At 46.3% G+C, this 19,439-nt stretch overlaps 8 protein-coding genes across 8 annotated transcripts; 5 read left to right on the top strand and 3 right to left on the bottom strand.

Annotated features, from left to right (window-relative positions):
- Positions 1 to 911: 911 nt before the first annotated feature.
- C8R40DRAFT_1113657 (uncharacterized protein) lies at positions 912 to 3,818 on the top strand. Its single transcript, XM_046228480.1, has 8 exons — positions 912 to 1,381; positions 1,440 to 1,662; positions 1,714 to 1,734; positions 1,788 to 2,101; positions 2,154 to 2,302; positions 2,361 to 2,371; positions 2,427 to 2,537; positions 2,607 to 3,818. The coding sequence occupies exons 1-8, from the start codon at positions 1,328 to 1,330 to the stop codon at positions 3,530 to 3,532; spliced, it is 1,809 nt and encodes a 602-aa protein (XP_046084544.1). The 5' UTR covers positions 912 to 1,327; the 3' UTR covers positions 3,533 to 3,818.
- C8R40DRAFT_1113652 (nucleoside phosphorylase domain-containing protein) lies at positions 3,732 to 5,291 on the bottom strand. Its single transcript, XM_046228479.1, has 7 exons — positions 5,027 to 5,291; positions 4,899 to 4,978; positions 4,762 to 4,846; positions 4,663 to 4,710; positions 4,339 to 4,615; positions 4,163 to 4,286; positions 3,732 to 4,108 (listed from the first exon to the last, which is right to left on the bottom strand). Exons 1-7 carry the CDS (start codon positions 5,214 to 5,216, stop codon positions 3,953 to 3,955), a joined length of 960 nt encoding a protein of 319 aa, XP_046084543.1. The 5' UTR covers positions 5,217 to 5,291; the 3' UTR covers positions 3,732 to 3,952.
- Positions 5,292 to 5,311: 20 nt separating this feature from the next.
- Positions 5,312 to 6,478, bottom strand: C8R40DRAFT_1161694 (uncharacterized protein; the record flags this gene model as incomplete). Its single annotated transcript, XM_046230159.1, has 1 exon — positions 5,312 to 6,478. One exon carries the CDS (start codon positions 6,476 to 6,478, stop codon positions 5,312 to 5,314), a length of 1,167 nt encoding a protein of 388 aa, XP_046084542.1.
- A 298-nt stretch (positions 6,479 to 6,776) lies between these two features.
- Positions 6,777 to 7,605, top strand: C8R40DRAFT_388487 (uncharacterized protein). The gene is made up of 2 exons (XM_046234895.1): positions 6,777 to 6,891; positions 6,965 to 7,605. The coding sequence occupies exons 1-2, from the start codon at positions 6,886 to 6,888 to the stop codon at positions 7,343 to 7,345; spliced, it is 387 nt and encodes a 128-aa protein (XP_046084541.1). The 5' UTR covers positions 6,777 to 6,885; the 3' UTR covers positions 7,346 to 7,605.
- Positions 7,348 to 8,847, top strand: C8R40DRAFT_1172648 (uncharacterized protein; the record flags this gene model as incomplete). Its single annotated transcript, XM_046231892.1, has 11 exons — positions 7,348 to 7,375; positions 7,427 to 7,679; positions 7,742 to 7,775; positions 7,832 to 7,894; positions 7,955 to 8,008; positions 8,059 to 8,132; positions 8,180 to 8,238; positions 8,291 to 8,432; positions 8,495 to 8,568; positions 8,631 to 8,668; positions 8,728 to 8,847. The coding sequence occupies 11 exons, from the start codon at positions 7,348 to 7,350 to the stop codon at positions 8,845 to 8,847; spliced, it is 939 nt and encodes a 312-aa protein (XP_046084540.1).
- Positions 8,848 to 9,330: 483 nt separating this feature from the next.
- On the bottom strand, positions 9,331 to 11,034 carry C8R40DRAFT_1050200 (cytochrome P450; the record flags this gene model as incomplete). Its single annotated transcript, XM_046224610.1, has 8 exons — positions 9,331 to 9,523; positions 9,575 to 10,020; positions 10,071 to 10,187; positions 10,243 to 10,360; positions 10,415 to 10,514; positions 10,575 to 10,658; positions 10,704 to 10,872; positions 10,918 to 11,034. Coding segments are annotated over 8 exons (1,344 nt in total), but the record flags the coding sequence as incomplete, so codon positions are not given.
- Positions 11,035 to 12,291: 1,257 nt separating this feature from the next.
- On the top strand, positions 12,292 to 17,118 carry C8R40DRAFT_1172646 (exonuclease II; the record flags this gene model as incomplete). The annotated part of the gene is made up of 9 exons (XM_046231891.1): positions 12,292 to 12,384; positions 12,439 to 12,449; positions 12,573 to 12,628; positions 12,678 to 14,422; positions 14,474 to 15,287; positions 15,349 to 15,599; positions 15,649 to 15,994; positions 16,052 to 16,478; positions 16,533 to 17,118. 9 exons carry the CDS (start codon positions 12,292 to 12,294, stop codon positions 17,116 to 17,118), a joined length of 4,329 nt encoding a protein of 1,442 aa, XP_046084538.1.
- An 892-nt stretch (positions 17,119 to 18,010) lies between these two features.
- Positions 18,011 to 19,297, top strand: C8R40DRAFT_1113612 (uncharacterized protein; the record flags this gene model as incomplete). Its single annotated transcript, XM_046228478.1, has 3 exons — positions 18,011 to 18,530; positions 18,588 to 18,665; positions 18,729 to 19,297. Coding segments are annotated over exons 1-3 (794 nt in total), but the record flags the coding sequence as incomplete, so codon positions are not given.
- Between the last annotated feature and the right edge of the window lie 142 nt (positions 19,298 to 19,439).

Genomic DNA, 19,439 nt, shown 5'->3' with positions numbered 1-19,439 from the left:
CAATACAATTACTATCTCATACATCAGTTCTAGAGCACACCAGGATCTCCTACACAGTCAGACCTTCATATAACCCATGTTCAAATGTTTGAGTATGAACAAGGTACGAAATACTCATTTGAACTGAGTTTCAAATATTGATGCCATGGCTCAATGCCCGAAAATAAGCAACGGCGCATTCTTGAGGCCATCTCTTGCTTCAATTTCTGTCTGTTCATCCCTAGTCTATAATTCTAGTCATGTGAGAATACGAAATGGGAATTTTTTTGCTCATGTGATCTTTGTAAAATTTTCGTCGTCGTCTCTTTCTCTCGCACCACCACCTCCAATGCTCTTATGAACTTGCATTCTCTGCAGGGAGAAAGATTCACCCATCCATCAAAATTGGCCACCTCAAGGTTGAATACACCACTATTATATGCAACTTCACGCTCAACATCTTGTCAAATACAACAACTCCAAACACAAGAAATATAGGACATTTGCGTGCACTTCAAAACCATCTTTCAATATATCATGTGTAGAAGATGACTTCTCTCATGAAGGAGGCACTTTACTCCAACCTCAATGCTCAATTACTCAATGTTCAAATTTTTGATAGCAATGAACCGCAAGAATTTCAAGCTTCAAGCGACAAGACCTGGTCATCAAGACCCAAATTCAAGTTCTCAAAGTCATTTGTGATTGATTATGTAATCCAATTACAGGTACGTTTACCATGACTTGTTCTTGCGTACTGGTAGCATATTTCTTGTATTAGTTGTTTGTTATGTTTGTTATGTTCATGGTATGTACATAGTCAATATGGATATGCCTTCTCTCATTTTATGTCTTGGGGAGGAACAGAAAGAAAAGGCCCGTTGGATTCGATCGGAACGCGCGGTGCGGCGTTGAAGCCCCGCTTCGAGTTTTTGGGCCTATGGCTCATTTGAGCTCTGGGCTATGTTACGGATTATGCGTTACGTGCCAAAAATTTTACCCGCAGCATCAATTGCCTATGGTCAAACACTGTTTCATCGAACTGTATGCCTGTGTAGCACACCAGAGCACACCCCATAGCATACCATCATAAATTTGACGACATGTAATCCAAATGCGGATGAAGGGAAGAACATTGAAATGAAAACATGGGTCAACAATCTGAACTTCTTCCTCTGTACCACTCAGGTCATTTCAATATTTCGTTTCATTCAGGACCGGTTTCCTTTCGTTTCTTCTCGAGAAACTGATTTTCGAAAGACTGGCGCTGGACGACCAATTTGCGTCAAATTTCTCAAAATCCACGCACCAGTTTGTTAGAACGAAATCGTTTCCTCTAAGTTTCGCAATGCAGAATCAGACAGTATTGCCAATTCCGTCGAATGAAGTCGCCGGTGCTATCGTACGTTTCCTGATCATCGTTGAAGATGCCCATCACCGATGTTTCTCAAATTTTGCAGGTTGTCAATGCCTTTGCGATTCTTTCAACCCTTTCCCTGTTCTGCATATTTTTGCGTGTTTCTTGGTTGGGGATCCTTCGTGTCCTGGGGGAGAACGTTGCACAAACATTATTCAATACCCAACTGGGATACTATGCCGCTTGCTTGCTTATTGCGAACATGATCAATGGAATAGCGGGATTGTTGGGTCTTCCGTTCTTGGTGAACCGTGCCATTACAGATAGTGCGTCTTGTCATGTCTGTTTTCTAAATTTATGATCTGATCAGCGCCTAGATGCTATTTGCACGTCCCAAGGTTCATTATTTCCGTGCATACAGATATTTTATGTCTGAATATCGTATTTTCAGCCGCCGTTATGCAGGTCGGGAATATAGCGACAGCATACTTCACGGTAGCGATTGCATTTCATACGTTCAATTCTCTGGTGCTTCGCAAACGACAGTCGATTTACGTTTACGGGCCTACCATTTTGCTTGGCTGGGTTGTTTCGCTTGTGCTCGGTGAGCACTGGTTTGATCTATGTTATTCGATCTCGTTACACCTTATGTTAGGTTTTCTTCCCCTAATCTCGAACTTGGGTCCTGTTTACGGACCCTCAGGATTGGCATGCGGGGTCAGAGCCTCATTGAAAATGCAACTGTTCTTCTTCCATCTTCTGCCTGTAAGTCCTTCAGTTCTCGTCGTAATCAAACGTCAGACTTAAATGGGAGAAGATTTTCTTGGCCGCCGTGCTTTCGGCTATCCTATACACTCTCATTTTTCTTGTGCTGCGGGGGTTTATTGCAATTAAGGGGGGAGTCAGGGTAACTTCAGATTCCACTTATCAGCAGTTTGTTACTAGCATTGCTCGTAGTATGCTATGGTGAGTAGGCAAGCCATTGATTAAAAACACACTTTGACATATCCATCATACATTTTAGGTATCCTGCAGGTAACTTCCTTCAATAACAGCTCAATGTTTTTGAGACTCAATAATTCGTACTCAGCTTACATCCTGCTTCTCGTGCCCTACTCAGTCACTCGGCTGTTGTCTATCAGAGGATTTGTGATTCCCTTTCAGGTGACGGTGTTTGCTTTCGTCTGTTGGTTCGCTCTAGGCAAGTGATCCAAGTCTACACCGTCACCATTCGTTCATGTCAATATCTGACCGGATCTTCGGTGTGCAGGTATCGCGGATGCTCTGCTTTTGTTCAACACGTTCCGCGTTCTCAGTCCTGCTTTTGAGGCCAAATCAGCCTCCGGAGGTCAAGCGGATTTGGAGAGCTTTGGAACAGCAGAAACTTTCAAACGACGATTCTCACTGGGCTCTCAAGGACCCCTTCAGTTGAATTTGACTGAAGCAATGATCAAGGAATACAGAGGAACTTCACTGAGCTCACCTTCCTCGTACAATGCCAGTAGCACGGTCTCGTATCCTGAGCGTGCTGCAAGTGCGCAAAGCTCGTACCGCCATGCCACTGCAGAGGAAGTCAATCGGCAAATCTCCCCAGTGTCGATCCTGAATGAAAGCATTGTCGTAGAAGCTCCTGGAAGTATGATTGCCTCTCGGCCTCCAGCCCGGGTTTCAAATGTAGATCATATCCGACAGGAATCCCAAAGCTCGACTACCAGTCTTCCTATCCCTCCCCGGCGTACCCCTCCGCCTTCTCATCTGATCATTGACCATCCGTCTACTTCGAGCCTGAGCAGTCCCAGTTCCGTCGCACCAAGTTCTTTATCACGGCCTGTCCCAGCACGACCTTCGCTCTCACCCAGAAATGTCGCACTGTCCTCATCCGCCCGTTCTTTTTCCCCTCAGAAAGAACGTGCCCGCGTCTCTGAGGCTTCTACATCCTCCTTGACGTCGGAGGACCTGGACGTAACGAGCTGGCTAGCGAATCAAAATGCCAATGGATACATGCCTACTGGGCTCCGAAATCAGCCGATGCTGAGTGCCGTGAGGCCAAACTTCCCTTCAACTGTGGCTCCCATGAATATTCCAGCTTCACCGGCAGCACGCCTGCGTCCTCTTCTGCTCGCCAGTGTTGAAAGGACCGGATCGATGATTCTCGCCGAGCACTACAACAGGATGTATAGCCCACACAGTTCTTGAATTTTTGCGGGGAAATATTTGGCCTTCGACTCCTTTATTTTGTGAAATCTGGAGAACGCTGGTGTCGTTCGATTGCTGTATCAATATCGGGTTGTTTTCCTTTCTTGTTCATGACCGGCCCCTCTATCACTCGTTTATATTCGTTCTTACTGTATCATATGTTTCGCCTACTCAGACAGGCATTCTGACTCTACAGCTGAGCTCACTAGTTACCGTACATGTAATCGATGTTTGTACATACACGGTATCTTACACTACCACGCACAAAGCAACTCTTTGTCCTTGAGTTCGTGTGAGTGACCAAGTGACCAATGGACAGAATTGCAGTCAAGACGACGGTATTTTAGCATGAATACTCCACCTTTTGGAACAACCAAATCCTTTTGACAAGAATTCTATCATGTACATATGTATGGACGTTTAATTTTGCACAGACATTGATACGTCGCTTGGAATTAGATCTATGACCTTTTCTACTATGGTCTTCATAAGATCGCCCTTCAGTTTTCCGAGAGCCAAGACTTCTTCATGAGATACTACCTCATCCACCACTGACGTCGCTGACATACCGGTATTCTGCGAGATAAGGGGTTTGGCAAGATATGTATATCAACACGTAAAGAAACTCACTTCAGATTCAAACTCATCACGGACACTTCTATAGTCCGTAGGAATCACCACCGCATTGGTGACCAAGCTTAGAACGAGTACATTCATGCCTTCCTCCCTAGCTGCGAGGACTTCCGGTACAGTACTGCCGTCTTTATCAACTCACGATTGAAAAAGTGAAGGCAGAATAGACTGACCTCATACCGACAACATCCGCACCGGCAGCACGAAGAAATCGACCTTCGGCGGGAGTCTCGTAAGTGGGTCCGCTAACCCAAGCATATGTTCCTTCCGCCAATGCATCGCGTTTAATCGAAAGATCGTGAGCCGCACGGAACACCAGCTTGCGTAAGAGACGAGAATACGCGTCTGATAGGGGGAGAAAGCGAGGTAAAGATAGATTTGTCTGTGGCCCGAGAAGAGGGTTCATTCCCGTAAGATTTGGCAGAGCGATATGATCATGGACGACAACGACTAGAACGATGGTGAGAAGTGAGGGCATAGGGTGTTAAATCACGGACTAGTTCCGACTGCAAGTTCTGGATTTAGGGCGCCAGCAGCATTCGTAACTGCACATCGAGTCGGATCATATTAGAAGTCAAATTTTAGATGGAACGCACTGATTATATCCTTGACTCCCATTTTTGCCATCACGCGCACCGGATACACTACAGATGACAGTCTATGACCTTCATAAGGATGAAACTGACTGAGGATATGTCCATCAGCGCCAACAATGGCTGGATATATGACCTACCCTTCCTAGCATTGCAATGACAGGTACCCCAGCTCCAGAGCCCATCAGCCCAAACGCAAGCGAGCTCTTGTGTCCAGGAACTAGATAGGAACATGATTTTACATCAGGAGATAATATAAATGGCATACCAGTGCTATGAACGAAACCTGGGAGTCTATCATAGGGCACCAAGACAGTTTGCCTTAGGGTTGCTGCCAAACCGCTTAGTCCGGAGCCACATATGATGCCCACTCGGGGATTTTGGAGCGCTGGGGGTACTAATTCTTTCAGAACCTGTAGAGTCGCGTTGAAGTCAGCCATCGATAAATCAGTGATCATGATCACTCATAAGTAAGTTCGAAACATGAAAAGTAGCACGTGCACATTATCTGAAATTATCGTCGGTCGATGCCGTCGCGATCGAGCTTCAGGCCTCAATCTATTAGTGAGCTACACGAAAACTTGGCACCATCCGCTACATCAAGATACTCGACTCCGGCAATCCACACGCGAGCAATGTCCCTTGCATTCGAAATGTTGAGCAAAGGGTTACTATTCAACAAAACTAAATCCGCTCTCATTCCGGGAAGGATAACACCGCGATCTCTGACGCGATGCCATGCAGCTGGTACCACTGTTGCAGACCGTATGGCCTCCGCAGGGGTCATTCCAATGTCGACGAAATTCTCCAACTCGCAATGCAAAGTGGGACCGAAAGGAAGAGATGCACCAGTTAAGAAACGCAAGGCGTTTCCTATAGAGTCAGTCCCAGCGAGAAGCGGAATGCCAGCGATAAACATCTTATGGACGTTCTTCTGGATGTCCGCAAACGAAGTTTTTCCAAATCCCTTCCAGCCCCGAAGGATAAAGGCAAGTCTTGGGTACGCATAGGCAATACGGAACATCTCCATAGTTGGTGTCACGAACATATTCTCGCGGGTCTTGATTTTGGCGATCATGGACGCGTCAATTTCGCCGTCAGCGAAGACATGTTGTATACTGTCAGTGCCGGATTCGATGGCTTGGAGGTAATACTCGAGGTGTGAAGCGTGCGTTACGGTTTGTCTTCCTAATGCGTGTACCCGTTCAACCAATTCCTTCTGCTGTTCGAGAGTGGGACCGTTTTTCTCGGCTACGATCTTGTAGAAGTCGGAGCCATTACTGAATGCATTGTTGACTGCAGCGGTTATATCAGAGTCGAGATACAATGACTGGGACGTGAAAAGTTTGGCTTGGCGGGAGTGAGCACTATGGCGTCCGACAGCTGGGATCCCAGCTCGCATAATATCAGTGACGCCCTCCTGATTCCTTAGTATATCGCACTGGGCGTAGTCATAACAGGCCATCTGGAAGGCCGTCGTGATACCATAAGAGGCGAAGGACTTCAGATCATCGCAGGTGTCCGGGTGAGTATGACTGTCCATTAATCCTGGGATCAGGAACTTGTCAGTTCCATCGACTATGTTCTCGATATTGAAGGCGAAATCAGTTATAGCATCCCCATCTATGGTCACAGTTTGAGGGGGAAGGAAATTATAGCCATCAAATACGCTGACATTCGTGATGGCGGTTGTCGTGCGCGGTGGGACGATTCGGTTCATGCACGAAGGCTGTTGTTGTTCGTAGGTGAAAGGAGACTGTGGTAAACCGTCGGCACAAACATAGGAAAAGGTGATCAAAGTTGCGAAGATAAGAAACGTATGAGCTTCTCGCATGTTCTTTGTTTCAAGCCGTTGGAATCAGATCTAGAGAGGAAATGCGTGGAAGGAAAACAAGCTGTTAAATAGCATATTCTCTTGGTTATTGACAGAAGGCCTCAGAAGGTATGACCGGGACCCTGTGTATTCAAAAGTTTAACCTATTACCCGAAACAAATAGTGCGCTTGTCATCTCCGAGATAGACCAATAGGGTTTGTGGATTGTGACGCGAATAGATTGTGGTAGACGGTCCCATTTTACCGGAGGGTCAGGCTACGGTAGTAAAAGTGGGTACAATGTACCATCGCAAATGAAAGTAAGTATTCGTTCGTTGTACGACAGTCATCCGTGGGAAGATGAGTGACTTAGCCATAGTCCGCTACCTGCAGTTCGCCCACCTCAGCATACTTAGACTTGGCTTCTCTCTGCTTCTCTCTGCTTATCTTCTGCGCACTCTGAGTGCTCACAGTGCTCACTTGAACAACGGGAGACGACGGGGCAAAAAATCGCAGTCCCTGAAATGGACTATCCTTAGACCCATGCACTTCCTAAAGGTAGTAGGTAGTGGGCATCAAGCCACTATGGCTGTATCAAGAGTTACAAAACAAGATTTTCCATCGATAGGGCTCAGTTCAGTGCTGACGCGTCAACTTGGTTGGCAGTTTGGTAGATTATCAGATGAAGTTCCCATACTCATATATGCAGAAGAAGGAGCACCGACCTTTTTACTATCTATCCTTTCTTTCCTCATCGACTCACTGGGCCTTTGAACATGTCTGGATACGCTCTTGCAACGAGAGGTGGGTGATTCCTTTCAATAAATCGATTGTTTGACCTTTCACTTCATGTAGAGGCCGAAGAAACTCATGCCTTTGTTGTGTTCGATGTGCTGCAGTTCACGGCTCTTGCCCTTGTCTCAGCAACATATCTTTCGGCGTTGTTCTCAGCGAAACTCCAGCGGCTCAAAACCTGGTTTGCTCTGATGGTCTCTTCCCTGTTGTATTGTATATCATTCCTTCTTCTTCTTGGACACCAAACCGGAGCCAGTCCATCTTTGGGTTTGTGCTTATTTCAAGCAGGACTAATCTATGCTGCACCTCCAAGGTAACTACATACTCTTCTATTGTATGAACCTATCTATTTGAGCTCACAGAAACTTTGTACAGTGTTGCTGCGGCAGGATTAGCCTTCATTGTGGAAGTGAGTTACCATCTACTTATCTTACTAGACTCTGTGTATCTGATTAAAATCTTGAGCTGTATCTCAGGCTATTCACTACCTTGACATCAAGAAAACTTGACAAACGGCTCATTACAGCTGTAAGTAGGTCAAGCTCAATTGAATGGCGACTTGTTCATATATAAGGCGTTGTGCTTCAGCTGTTATTCCTACCACCTTTGACTCATCAATTCGTCTTCTGGATTGCACTATTTGTCAGTCCTCCGCATTATATGTGACTTCCCTCTTCTAACAGTTAATTTAGACCGGTATTTCTAAACAACATACTGTTCAACGGAACGCGCAACAGATGTTCTGTCATATCAATGACAATTTGCCGTAAGCTATAATGCCAATCGTTATTCTTTTTTCTCATTCGTTGGCAGTACCACCGTTACTGGAGTCACAGTGGTTGCTCTCCTTGTACTGATGATCTTGCTTGAGTGTACGCAAATAGTTCCTGTGGACACTTTCAATTGTCATGTAACATGTTTCAGCAGTGTACACAGCCTATTATCTTTGGCGTCTACGCAGTATCTTCAGGGATCTACGGCGGCGTTGCCAATGTGGCCCCATTTTTCCATTTGCACTGTTTGTTCGTGCGGGAACTTACACATTTGCTGGAGGATTGGGAATCATGTATGTAGGCATTTTAACGTTCTCCTGGCAGTTGCATATTCATTTGACATGTCATTGTCCAGTTTGGTCGACATTTTTTTGAACACCAGTTCAGCCGCATCTTCTGGAACAGGCACACAAGATCTATTGGCTATCAGTTCGTATCTGAAAGTTCTACCCTTGTCAACTTCGTAGCTAATGAATTTGTTGTGTTTCCAGTCCCACTTTCAGTAGCTCTTGTGTTTGGAACACAGGAGGTGAGCGTTGTTTATAGTACTTTGCTGTTTCGAAACTGTTGTCTTACAAGAATAATCAGGATATTGTCCAGGTGTACAAATTTTGGAAGAAGCGGGGCCTACCAGCGGGGTCCCCACAGCCAAATATCAACGGTGAAAGTGTCGAGGTTTGCTATGATGCAGAACGTGTGCATCCTTAATCGGGGGTCGCGCAAATTACGATCTTCCAGTTTGCCAACACCAATCGAACTTCGGCTTGTTGGACTCCAAGCTCCGTTTTATCGAGTACAATTTTCGAAAAAGAGACATTATGCAATGTACCTTCAGTTTTGTTTCACTTCCCATCTGACTAATTCTGGCACGGCTACTCTTCCACCATCTTTTGTACAACCTAACGTTCCTCGTTAATTAGAGTATATTGAATCTTTCTGTTTTGCTTTGTACGGTTCGGCCATTGCGAAAGTGCCAATAATCGTCATTTTCCCATCAACTACAGTATGAACAATCCGAAGGTTGTGCGTTGCCTCCGCGCTCAAATGTGTTCATGATATCTCCCCTTGGGTGAATGTACAAAAAATATCAAGAAAATCAATGATTTGAACCAGAAGTGCAACTCTGTGAAAGGGGATAGCATACATGTACACAATTTTCAAAGTACGGAAAGCAGAAATCCACGAATCTGCTCAATCCATTGACGCAGATGGAAAATCTTGACGTCGATGAAATAACACCCTCGCATTCCTGGCTGGACTAGACGTAGGTCCAAACCATTCATCTGGTGGCCTCACACCGTCTTTCAAGGTTTTGAGATCATAATGTAGCACGAGATACGCCATGAGGCACTTCATTTCCATTGAAGCAAAGAATCTACCGGGACTGAGGAAACCACTGTGAGAGAGAAATGTTGATAGACAATGAAGAACTGACCAAAGATGGCGCCCTCCGCCGAATGCAAGATATGATTCAGAATTCGAAGTCATCCTGTACTGCCAGTCCTTCTCAGTTTCTGGTCTATCAAGGGTTCCCTTGCGCATTGATGAGAATCTCAATCCGTTGAAGTCACGAGCATTTTCGTACAGAGCGTCATTCTCATGCACAGCAGTGGCGGCGGTAGCAACAAAATAACCTGGAGGAATATGTGTGCCGTCGGAAAAGGAAAAATCCGAGACTGCAAGTCGTGGCATCCATATCGCACCGAGACCATGAAGTCGAAGAGTTTCCTTCAAAAAACTATCAAGTTTCACACACCGTCCGAGTGCCTCCCTCGTCCACGTCGTAGTATTACCTGAATCAAGTTGCTGTTCGACTTCCTCGCGTAGAATTGAAATATACTGTGGTTGAGAGGCGAGACAGTAGATGGCGTGTGTGAAGGTCTGGTAAATTCTCGTAAGAGCGAGAGTCATCATCATGAAGGGGCCCTCACTTTGGTCGTAGTATGCAGTGCCACAAAATTGACATTGAGCATACGCATGGACAAGGACTCAGTCGAGTATTCCTCGTGCAACGGGGAAGCTTCCATCAACCACGAGAGCATGTCATTCTGAACTTCTTTGTTAGATAAATAGCGGAGGGCGAAGGGAAGACTTCGAGCTGACTGGAATATCAGAAACTGGATCATGCCACCGACGTCGTCGGTCTTTGATCAACGGTATCAATAATTTTTCCATTCGTTTTTGATGGCTGAACAGCGACCTGTATGCCATTCCTACTAATCTAATTTTTATCACTTGCTTTTCATAGATGTCATAGAGAAGAAAGACGACGCACGGGCGAAGAGATTTTGGTACAAGAAACTTCAATACTGGTCCAATGGACAGGACATCATTAGTGAACCCGCTTGCAAGCTTGCAGTATTCTTCATTTCGGCCTGTGAAAGAAGGCACAATGAAAGATCATAGCTAGCCGCGAGAGATATCATGCGACGTACAGAGATGGCTCCCTACAAGGATACGGTTTGTAGCTCGACAAATTATACGGGAAAAAGTTGGTAACACCTTGATAGATGCCCAATCTATGGGGTGTTAGATTTAGCAGACCATAGTAGGGTCGAAATTACCTGCTTCCCCAATCTGAGTATTGATGATATCCGAAAATGCGGCGTGTATTTCGTCCACAAGAGGTGGGAAGATCTCCTCAAGGTTCAAGTTAAGTTTTGTTCGAATGACAGGGATGTGATATAACTCGTCAGAAAATAGCGGTCCGACTGTGTGGCGCAGTTGCAAAAGCTAGACCAGGTGTTAATGCTTTTCCTTCGCAAGAGGTTCTCTCACCTCCTCCGCTGCCGCTTCCATGGATAGGACGTCCTCCGGCGCGTTGCACAACTCTCTCACATGATCCTTCTCCATTGCGAGTACGACCCATTGACCCAGCAGGGAGAACGTGAACAAGCTTCCTGAAAACTATGGTAAATCAGTTCCGAGTCTTCAGTGGTGTCTTGAATGGCGTACACCAAAACAGGCATCTCGTATAGCAGATTTTGCGCGGAAGCAGTTCCACACAGAATCCGAATAATTCAACCAAATCCCACGGAATCCGTTCGCAGGAAGATACCGCTGGTGAAAGGAGTAAGATTGGAGTCTACTCGACATATAGTAATGTAAGTTACCTTCGCACGCCTGGCTCTGTTATTCAATTTCAAAGCAAATAGAGAAACGAGCAGCAAGAGTAGAAGTAGCAATCCTAATTTGCCCATGACGCGGGAGAATTGGGAACAGCTGGGGAAGAACGTCCTCAAAACGTGAGAGTCGAAGTAGGTAAAATCACCGCAAAGGCATCAACTTATATATAGTCCAGATAGCCTGCTCGGTCGTGTCCTGTTAGAATTAATGGAACCTGTCTGATCAAGCAAGTGAGGGTGACTTCGAAGTCTCACGCTGAATTGATGCACTCGAGAGTTTGCTTGATATATTCCATATCTGAGCACGTACATAAGATATTTTACCATGCGCAACGCTAGTTTCACACTAAGGTGGAATTTTTATACTATGCGCGAGTCTCATACCATTTGATGAGTGCCGACATCTCAACCAGGAAAGATTGAATCAGAAAATGATGGGAGCCAATGTCTCTGCATGCTGATCACAGATGATGGATCATGTCCTTCTCACCAGTTCTCCACCATGCTTTGATTTGGAACAATTTTTTCTTGGACACAGCATCAGCCCAGACATGCCAGTTCTGAAGGGGGGGGGGGGGGGGGGGGACATGGTTGATTCAAATATGAATAGGAATCCGCTAGTGACTTTTTTGACTGCCACAGCAGGTTGTTCACGGTCAAGCCTAGGCCGAGAAGGAAACTGGGCTGTTGGAAGTTGGTTCAAGGAATAAGGGGTGCCAATGGGATCAACATTGAAAGAACATTGGCATCGCCCTCCTAATCTGTATTGTCGCATAGAGCGTGTTGTCACCAGATCGTCGTAGGGGTTTGGATGGACTGCGAGTTAGGAAACCGACGCCTGTCAGCATCTGTCATGATGGGACGAGGAGAACCAGGGAGAGAGCCAGTAGGCAGATTGAACGTAAATGAGGGCTCGTGCATTTTTTGCGCTATTGTATTATGTATACTGTCGAATTGCACAGGACGGTATAGTATTGTAGCGAATAGTTCACGGTCGAGAACTACATAAACAAGATAAGCGCTTGAAATGGTCAGCCGGACCGAGTATAAGCGCCAAATGATGGAAAATGAGGAGTCCGGCAGCCTGATCCTCAACGTTGAACGACAAGCAAGAATATGGGTGAGTCCCTCTGAACCTCCTTACTACGATTGTACTGAATCTTTGCAATTTCAGGTATCCCTAAGGTATGTTGTGTACAAAATGTAGTGCTTCAGTATTTTAATTTCTCGCCCATATGCTTAGTTCTTTCGCTGGATTTCGTATGTCATTTTCTGATCTTCATTCTGTACCCTTCTGACATTGTACAGCGAACGATACCCTTTAACGTCTCAACTCATTCAGGAGAACAAGATACCCGAATTCGGTGCGTTGTTACACCCTTTTGCCAATACGGTCAACTAAATACTGAGCAGATAATTTATATCTGGACTTCAATGCTATCATTCACAACTGCTCACATCCAAATGATGACGACGCACATTTTCGACTGTCTGAAGAACAGATCTTTACCTCTATTTTCGCATATGTCGACCATCTATTTGGCAAAATCAAGCCAAAGAAACTGTTTTTCATGGCGGTAGATGGGGTCGCGCCTCGCGCGAAGATGAACCAACAGCGTAGTAGGAGATTTAGGGCAGCGAAGGAAGCCAGAGAGCTTCGACAGAAAGCTGAAGCTAAAGGGGAGAAGTTACCAGAAGAGAAGGCGTTCGACAGTAATTGTATAACACCCGGGACGCCATTCATGGCTAGGTTGTCGGAACAGCTTAAATACTTCGTGAACAAGAAAATCTCGGAGGATTCAAATTGGAGGGATGTCCAGGTGGTACTTTCCGGTCATGAAGTTCCAGGAGAGGGCGAGCACAAAATCATGGAGTATATTCGTCTATCGCGGTCCCAACCAGATTACGACCCTAATCTTCGACATTGCTTATACGGTCTCGATGCAGACCTCATTATGCTTGGCTTACTCAGCCACGATCCTCATTTTTGTCTTCTTCGGGAGGAAGTCAAATTTGGGCCAACACGGAAGAGTCGCGGCAACTCTTCACTTGACTCCATTAATTTCTATCTGCTCCATCTATCCCTCTTCCGAGAATATCTGCACCTCGAATTCAACTCTCTCGCTACTGAACTACCATTCGAATACTCCCTTGAGCGCATCATCGACGACTTTGTCCTCCTTGCCGTATTCGTCGGTAACGATTTCTTACCCAACTTACCTGACCTCCATATCCACGAAAATGGGCTTGAAAAGCTCTTCGAGGTATACAAGAAAGTCCTTCCTACCATGGAAGGTTATATTAACGACGCAGGGACGATCAATTTACCGCGACTCCAGTTCATTCTAGATGAGATGGCCCAATGGGAAGTCGATGTATTCGAAAAAGAGAACTCTGATACGAATTGGTACAAAGGGAAGCAAGCTAAATACAAAAACGGAGCTACTCCGAAGACAAATGAGCTCGTCATCACAAAACCTCAACATGACATTTTCCGCGCCGTGCGCGACTGGCTAATGGCGAAACCAACCAAAGCGTTAACTATGCCTAACGATTTCCCGGCAAAAGACAGGTTGTTCATCTTGACTATCGCCCGAGACTTGAACCTATCTCTCGCCTGGGATGAGTATGACGAGGAAGGGCGTAACATTCTCTCATTTTCGCCGGCATATCCGGAGGACGCGTTCGACGATGAGGAGCAGGAGGCTCAAGTTGCGGTGTTACGGGTGTTGAGAAAATACGAGAAGGCGCCGATTGATGGAGGCGAAGAGGATTTTGATACCCGTGCCACGAATGCTCTTTCTCACAAGATGGACGAGTGGAAACGGGGTTATTATTCTGGAAAATTGGAATTCTCTTACGACGATCCTGAACAAATGCAGAAGCTGGTGTATCGTTACGTTGAGGGATTGCAATGGGTAATGTATTATTATTTCACGGGAGTCAAATCGTGGGCTTGGTTCTACGATTACCACTATGCGCCGAGGATTTCGGATTTGTCCTCGAAAGCGAGATGGGGTGGAGAGGGTGGAATTGGGAGGAGAGGAATCGCACAGTTAAGCTTCGACTTCAAGCTTGGTCAGCCGTTCAGGCCTTATGAGCAGCTCATGGGTGTACTGCCCGCAGCAAGTAAGGACCATATACCTACAGCGTATCATGTGCGTCAGAAAACCATCATTCCTCCGTTCTTGAACTGACCTCAAATGCAGGACCTTATGACGAGCAGTATGTCACCAATATCGGACTTCTACCCAGCCGATTTCGAGCAAGACTTGAATGGTAAGAGGGCGGATTGGGAAGCTATCGTCAAAATTCCGTTCATTGATGAGAAGCGCCTGCTCGCCGCAATGAGCACCAAGGAGCATCTTCTCACTGACACCGAGAAGCAACGCAATACTTTCGGAACCACCACTAAATTCACCTTCCGTGGTCTGAATGTTGAACCAACTGAATATCCTTCATCATTACCGGGATTTTTCCCTCCACTTCACCGCTGTATGTGTAAGATGGAAGTCTTTAACCTTCCTACACTAGACCCGGACCTTAATTTTCCCCTTGTCACTGGTCTTGTTGAGGGCGCGTTGACCGGTCCATCAGCCTTATCAGGCTTTCCTTCACTCAATACTCTCCCCCCCACACACACGGCACTGGGTTACCACCATGTCAATGTTCATGGCTCGGAATCGCGTAACCAAAGCGTTATCGTATACGTGAAAAACACTTATGAAGAACGCAAAACGGAAGATATTGGACGGGAGGTTCTCGGAAACCGAACGTTTATCGGTTGGCCTTTTCTATCTGAAGGTCTGGTGGTAGGGGTTTCCGATGAATTATTCCGGTATGAGACGGTGAAAGTGGGCACACCAGGACGAGGAACAGAGAAGGTGCTAGGGACGCCACATAGTCAGAGCGGGCTTGGACTCTGGAAAGTCAAAGCAGATAAAATTGAGGGTGTTTATTCAAAAAGATTCGGGGTTGTCACTGGGCCAGTGGAGGTCTTGTTGCATGTTAGGCCACTGAAAGGTATATTCTGCTGTACATTTCCCTGTCTGTGTTGATGCTCACCGAAACGATGTTGAACAAGGTCTTAAACGTCTGGAGGACGGTTCGCTTGTCAAAGAGTACGAAGGAATCGACAAGGAGACAGAAGTTGCGGTCCAAATGACAGTCTCCGCTGTTGGAGCAGAGGATCCGCGATACCTCGAGCGACCAGCTCCGCCTTTGTCAGAGGAGTTCCCAGAAGGAAGTAAGATTTTCTTTTTGGGAGAGCACGCATATGGTGTTGCAGCCCAGGTGTCTGCCACGACAGATACCAGTCTTTCTGTCATTCTTGCAGTAAGTGATCGGTTCTTCTCATCTGTACCTGTTGCTCATCTACCATCAGTTCTTCCCTTCTGACAAAGCAGAAAATGCTCAATTCAAGGCCATCGCACAAGAACAAACCCCTTCTTCAGCTTCTTACTATCCTGCGTTCCGTGCTGCAGAGATGCTTGGGCTGTCGAGTCGGGGCATAGCAAGAATTACTTCGAGTTTCCTGATCATCTCATCTGACAATCAGAAGCACAATATTGGCTTGAACATCAAGTTCGAAGCAAAAAGCTTGAAGGTGATAGATTATTCACGGAAGGAGGGGCGACATTGGGAATTCAGCGAAAAAGCGATAAAGTTGATCAAAGAGTATCAAGAGGCATTCCCCGACGTTTTCAAATGTTTGGATATCAATGTTGATGGTATTCGAATTTTGCATATTTTATTTGCACAGTTCTGACTTAGTGAATTTTGTACAGGCATGTTACGAGCGGTGGACGTCTTACCCGGTGCTAATCCAGATGCGAGGGTCAAAGATATCAGAAGCTGGTTGAAATCCAAAGGTGTTCAGGATTTCGAAGCTGTGACACTCTTCTGTGACCAGCTGGGCAAGGAGACTATCACACAAATCGAGAAACTCGCAGACGATTTCAACGGAAACAGGTCGACTACTGGGATAAAGAAAGCTATCGTGAAAGGTATTCCTCGGCAGGCGGTCCTCAAACCTGCGCACGCGATTTACCGACTACAGGGGCAAAGGTTCGCGTTGAGCGATAGGGTCATCATGGTACAGGACTCAGGTGGAGTACCACTGGGCGCGAAGGGTGTTGTTGTTGGTTTGAATACAAAGACTATGGACGTGGTCTGGGACATGCCATTCATGAGTGGAACTACCCTCGGAGACAGGTGCGCTTCTCTTTCTCTTTTTATCTCGTGGAGTCGATTTATCTGTTTCCTCAGATGTTCACAGTATCGTGGACTGGCGGTCGAGTTCAACTCTTGTTTAAACCTGAGTGATCCACAGTTTGTTACGTCTACGAATCCAAAGGATCAAAAACAACCGCTTCCTGTAAACCATGCAGCGCCATTCAAGCCTCGGTCTGGTCCCTATCCCCTGGTGCGACCTGGCCCAGGCCAGCATCCTGCTGCAGGCTTTCGTCCAGCACCGCAGCAACCTTCTTCGTCGCCTCCCAAACCAGTGCACATAATGACCAATCCTCAACATCAACATCCACGTGCTGCTGGTATAGTAGCACGGGGTGGAATAACACGATCTACTGATCATACGCGGGGTCTTTCGCATGATCACTTAGCGAACGCTCCAAATTCCAATGCTCGTCCTTCAGCGCCTGTTGCTAATGAAGGTGGATATACACCGCGAGGACGAGGCTTCCATCGCGGCGGGGGAGGGTTCAATTCTGGTCTTGGATACCGTGGACGAGGTGGGTTTGGTCCTTCGATGAACGAACGCGGGAGAGGAGGAAGAGGAGGAGGATTCCGGGGGCGAGGACGAGGATATGTTCCTGCACCTCCGTTACCGTCCTAAATACCAGAACAAATCATTGTCCCAATCATCTGGTGTTGCCGTATTCATTGATAAGGGAGGTATGCTGCCTTATCTGGATGGCCATTCTGTGGATCGCTATATTTTATAAAAGGGCTGCATAGGTTTACCGTTATCGTATAACTTGTATCGTATAGGATGTTGCTCGACTTTGTGGTGGAATTATGGCACTGAAACTTAACATAACACACACCTTTCTGGCATTGCTTCTCACTTGTCTGATGATGTTCTTTGATCAGTTGAACTCTATAAAACCTGTAGTAGGCTCCATATTGGCACAAAGATAAGAAATGAATGCTGATTTCAGTAGACATTAAGCAAAGATTGAGGAGACTTGTGGCACTGAGGAAGTTTGTGTAAGATGTGGGATAGAAACAACCCAGCCTATTCCTTTAGGCTGGGATAAGGTGGGATAGAGGGGGGGGGGGGGGGGATAGGGTGGATGCCTTTCCCTTTAGGGCGCAGGGTGGGAGAGGATGGGGGTGGCTATTTGAAACTACAGAGCAGAGGGGGACCGTTTGAAATGAAGAACAATCATGTAGGCAAGTGGGAAAAAAGCTTAGGGACGATGTGAAGGAGGTTGTCGTGGGACAGGTAGCTATAGAGCTGCTAGAGCACAGGGTTAGAGAGGGTTAGAGCCTGTTAGAGCTCGATATAGTCCGAGTCAGCATCGGATGAAGGGAAAGTAAAAGGGCTGCATCCGGAACAGGGACACATGATGGCCTTATATGCGCTGTCGGAACGGACAGAGACAACTTTGGAAGGAAATTTTATATGGGCGCTTGAGGTTATTTTCATCTCAAAGTATGACATATGAAGCTTCTGAAGGACCAAGGTGGACCTCAAATTCTGAAGCTCAAGGAAAATAATCACCTCCCCTGGCCACTACTCATCACTGTAAGTGTATATGTGATCATGATGGCTGTGTTCAACAGTTTCCGACGGACAAGAAGTTAGAACTCACTCTTCCCCTCCTTTTTAACTCTTCTTTCAACTTGAACTGACGCTGGTCGCTAGTTTGATACTCTTCCTCTTCCAGATTCTTGTACTACTCTACAAATTAGCTGACAGCGTCTCTCCTCACTGCACAGTCGCCTGACCTCACTCCCACTCTTACAATCCGTTGTCTAGTGCGTTCACTCATTGTCTTGGGACTTGATCTGCCCTTGTTTTTGATATGACTTGGCTAACGGACAATGTTGCCCCAGCGCACGCGCACATTTCCTCACTGCAACCTCTGGCTGTGTCACGATCGATACCAATGATTTGTTGCCTATCTTTCCTATCTCAAACATTGCATCTATATATCCTCTTTATCATCATCCTTGGTGTCGCGTCTTCTCCTTTGCCCCGGGCTCTGCCCCTTCAGACACACCCATCCCCTCATGGACATTGTAAGCCCTGTTCTCTCCTTGTCTACATAGGCGGAAATGCCTCAAATTTTCACCCAGGCGTGCCAGAAACATCAAATCCATCTCATAGCATTCCGACAGATCGCACTGGGGCATGTCCACTACCTCGCGAACTAGGTAAGCCAAGATCTCCTGCTGTCCAAATTCGAGCGATTTTGAATGCCTTGAAATATTGTCCAGATCCTATCGTTGACCTTGAAGTAAAGCTTGTGCGTCAACGCGAGGGAAAAGTATTGTGGTCAAACAATGTGGGTTTAGGAGAAGACTGGACTATATTCATTGGAGACGCTGGCCTACAACTTAAATCCCACAACATAGACAACCCAGAAGCTCGATTAGAAGCCGAACGAGTAGCATTCCAGCCTCAGTTTTCCGAACCTTTGGGAAGGAAACCAGCCCGAAGCCTTCTTACGAAACTCAGCTTCCATTCTGCGGAGGAGAAGAAATCCTTTTTCGACATGTTGCTCAACGAGTTGCCGCTGTTATTGAACAAGTACAAGACAACAGAATGTTTCTACCATGGGTCTTATGATCCTGCATTGGCGTATCTGGACGGGGTAGTCTCGTTGATTTCGTACAGGACTAAATCGCAGAAGTCAAAGGTTTGGAACTTGTTGTTTCGGGATAGGGAGAAGTTGTATGTACAACCACGGAGAGCATCGGAGAACCATCACGATAGATAATTAATCCCCTTTGTATTCTTCTGTACTTGCTTATTGCGAGCGAAGCGAAGCAATCCTGGCCATAGGGTGAAAATTTTCGTCAATTCTATATTCGCAAATCCCACGAGGTCACAGCCACCGCCGTTTTTGGTAATCCCCTGTAAATCCTCGTCATCGAATTCAGTCGCGAGTCGCGAGTGTCTATCTTCCATTACCTTGTACATTCTTA

This window comes from Lentinula edodes (assembly GCF_021015755.1).
Source record: "Lentinula edodes strain Le(Bin) 0899 ss11 chromosome Unknown C8R40scaffold_26, whole genome shotgun sequence".
Taxonomy (NCBI): Eukaryota; Fungi; Basidiomycota; class Agaricomycetes; order Agaricales; family Omphalotaceae; genus Lentinula; species Lentinula edodes.
The sequence above is the reverse complement of the archived record's forward strand: the minus strand, read 5'-3'. Positions and strand labels throughout refer to the sequence as shown.

Excerpts from the sequence above, each read along its gene's own strand:
- C8R40DRAFT_1113652 (XM_046228479.1), bottom strand. The coding sequence starts at position 5,216 with ATGATCACTGATTTATCGATGGCTGACTTCAACGCGACTCTACAGGTT. Across the intron at positions 4,847-4,898 it reads TCATTGCAATGCTAGGAAGG|TTTCATCCTTATGAAGGTCA; the intron begins GTAGGTCATATA and ends ATCCTCAGTCAG. Across the intron at positions 4,616-4,662 it reads AGAACTTGCAGTCGGAACTA|TCGTTGTCGTCCATGATCAT; the intron begins GTCCGTGATTTA and ends CCATCGTTCTAG.
- C8R40DRAFT_1113657 (XM_046228480.1), top strand. The coding sequence starts at position 1,328 with ATGCAGAATCAGACAGTATTGCCAATTCCGTCGAATGAAGTCGCCGGT. Across the intron at positions 1,382-1,439 it reads ATGAAGTCGCCGGTGCTATC|GTTGTCAATGCCTTTGCGAT; the intron begins GTACGTTTCCTG and ends CAAATTTTGCAG. Across the intron at positions 1,735-1,787 it reads TGCTATTTGCACGTCCCAAG|CCGCCGTTATGCAGGTCGGG; the intron begins GTTCATTATTTC and ends TCGTATTTTCAG.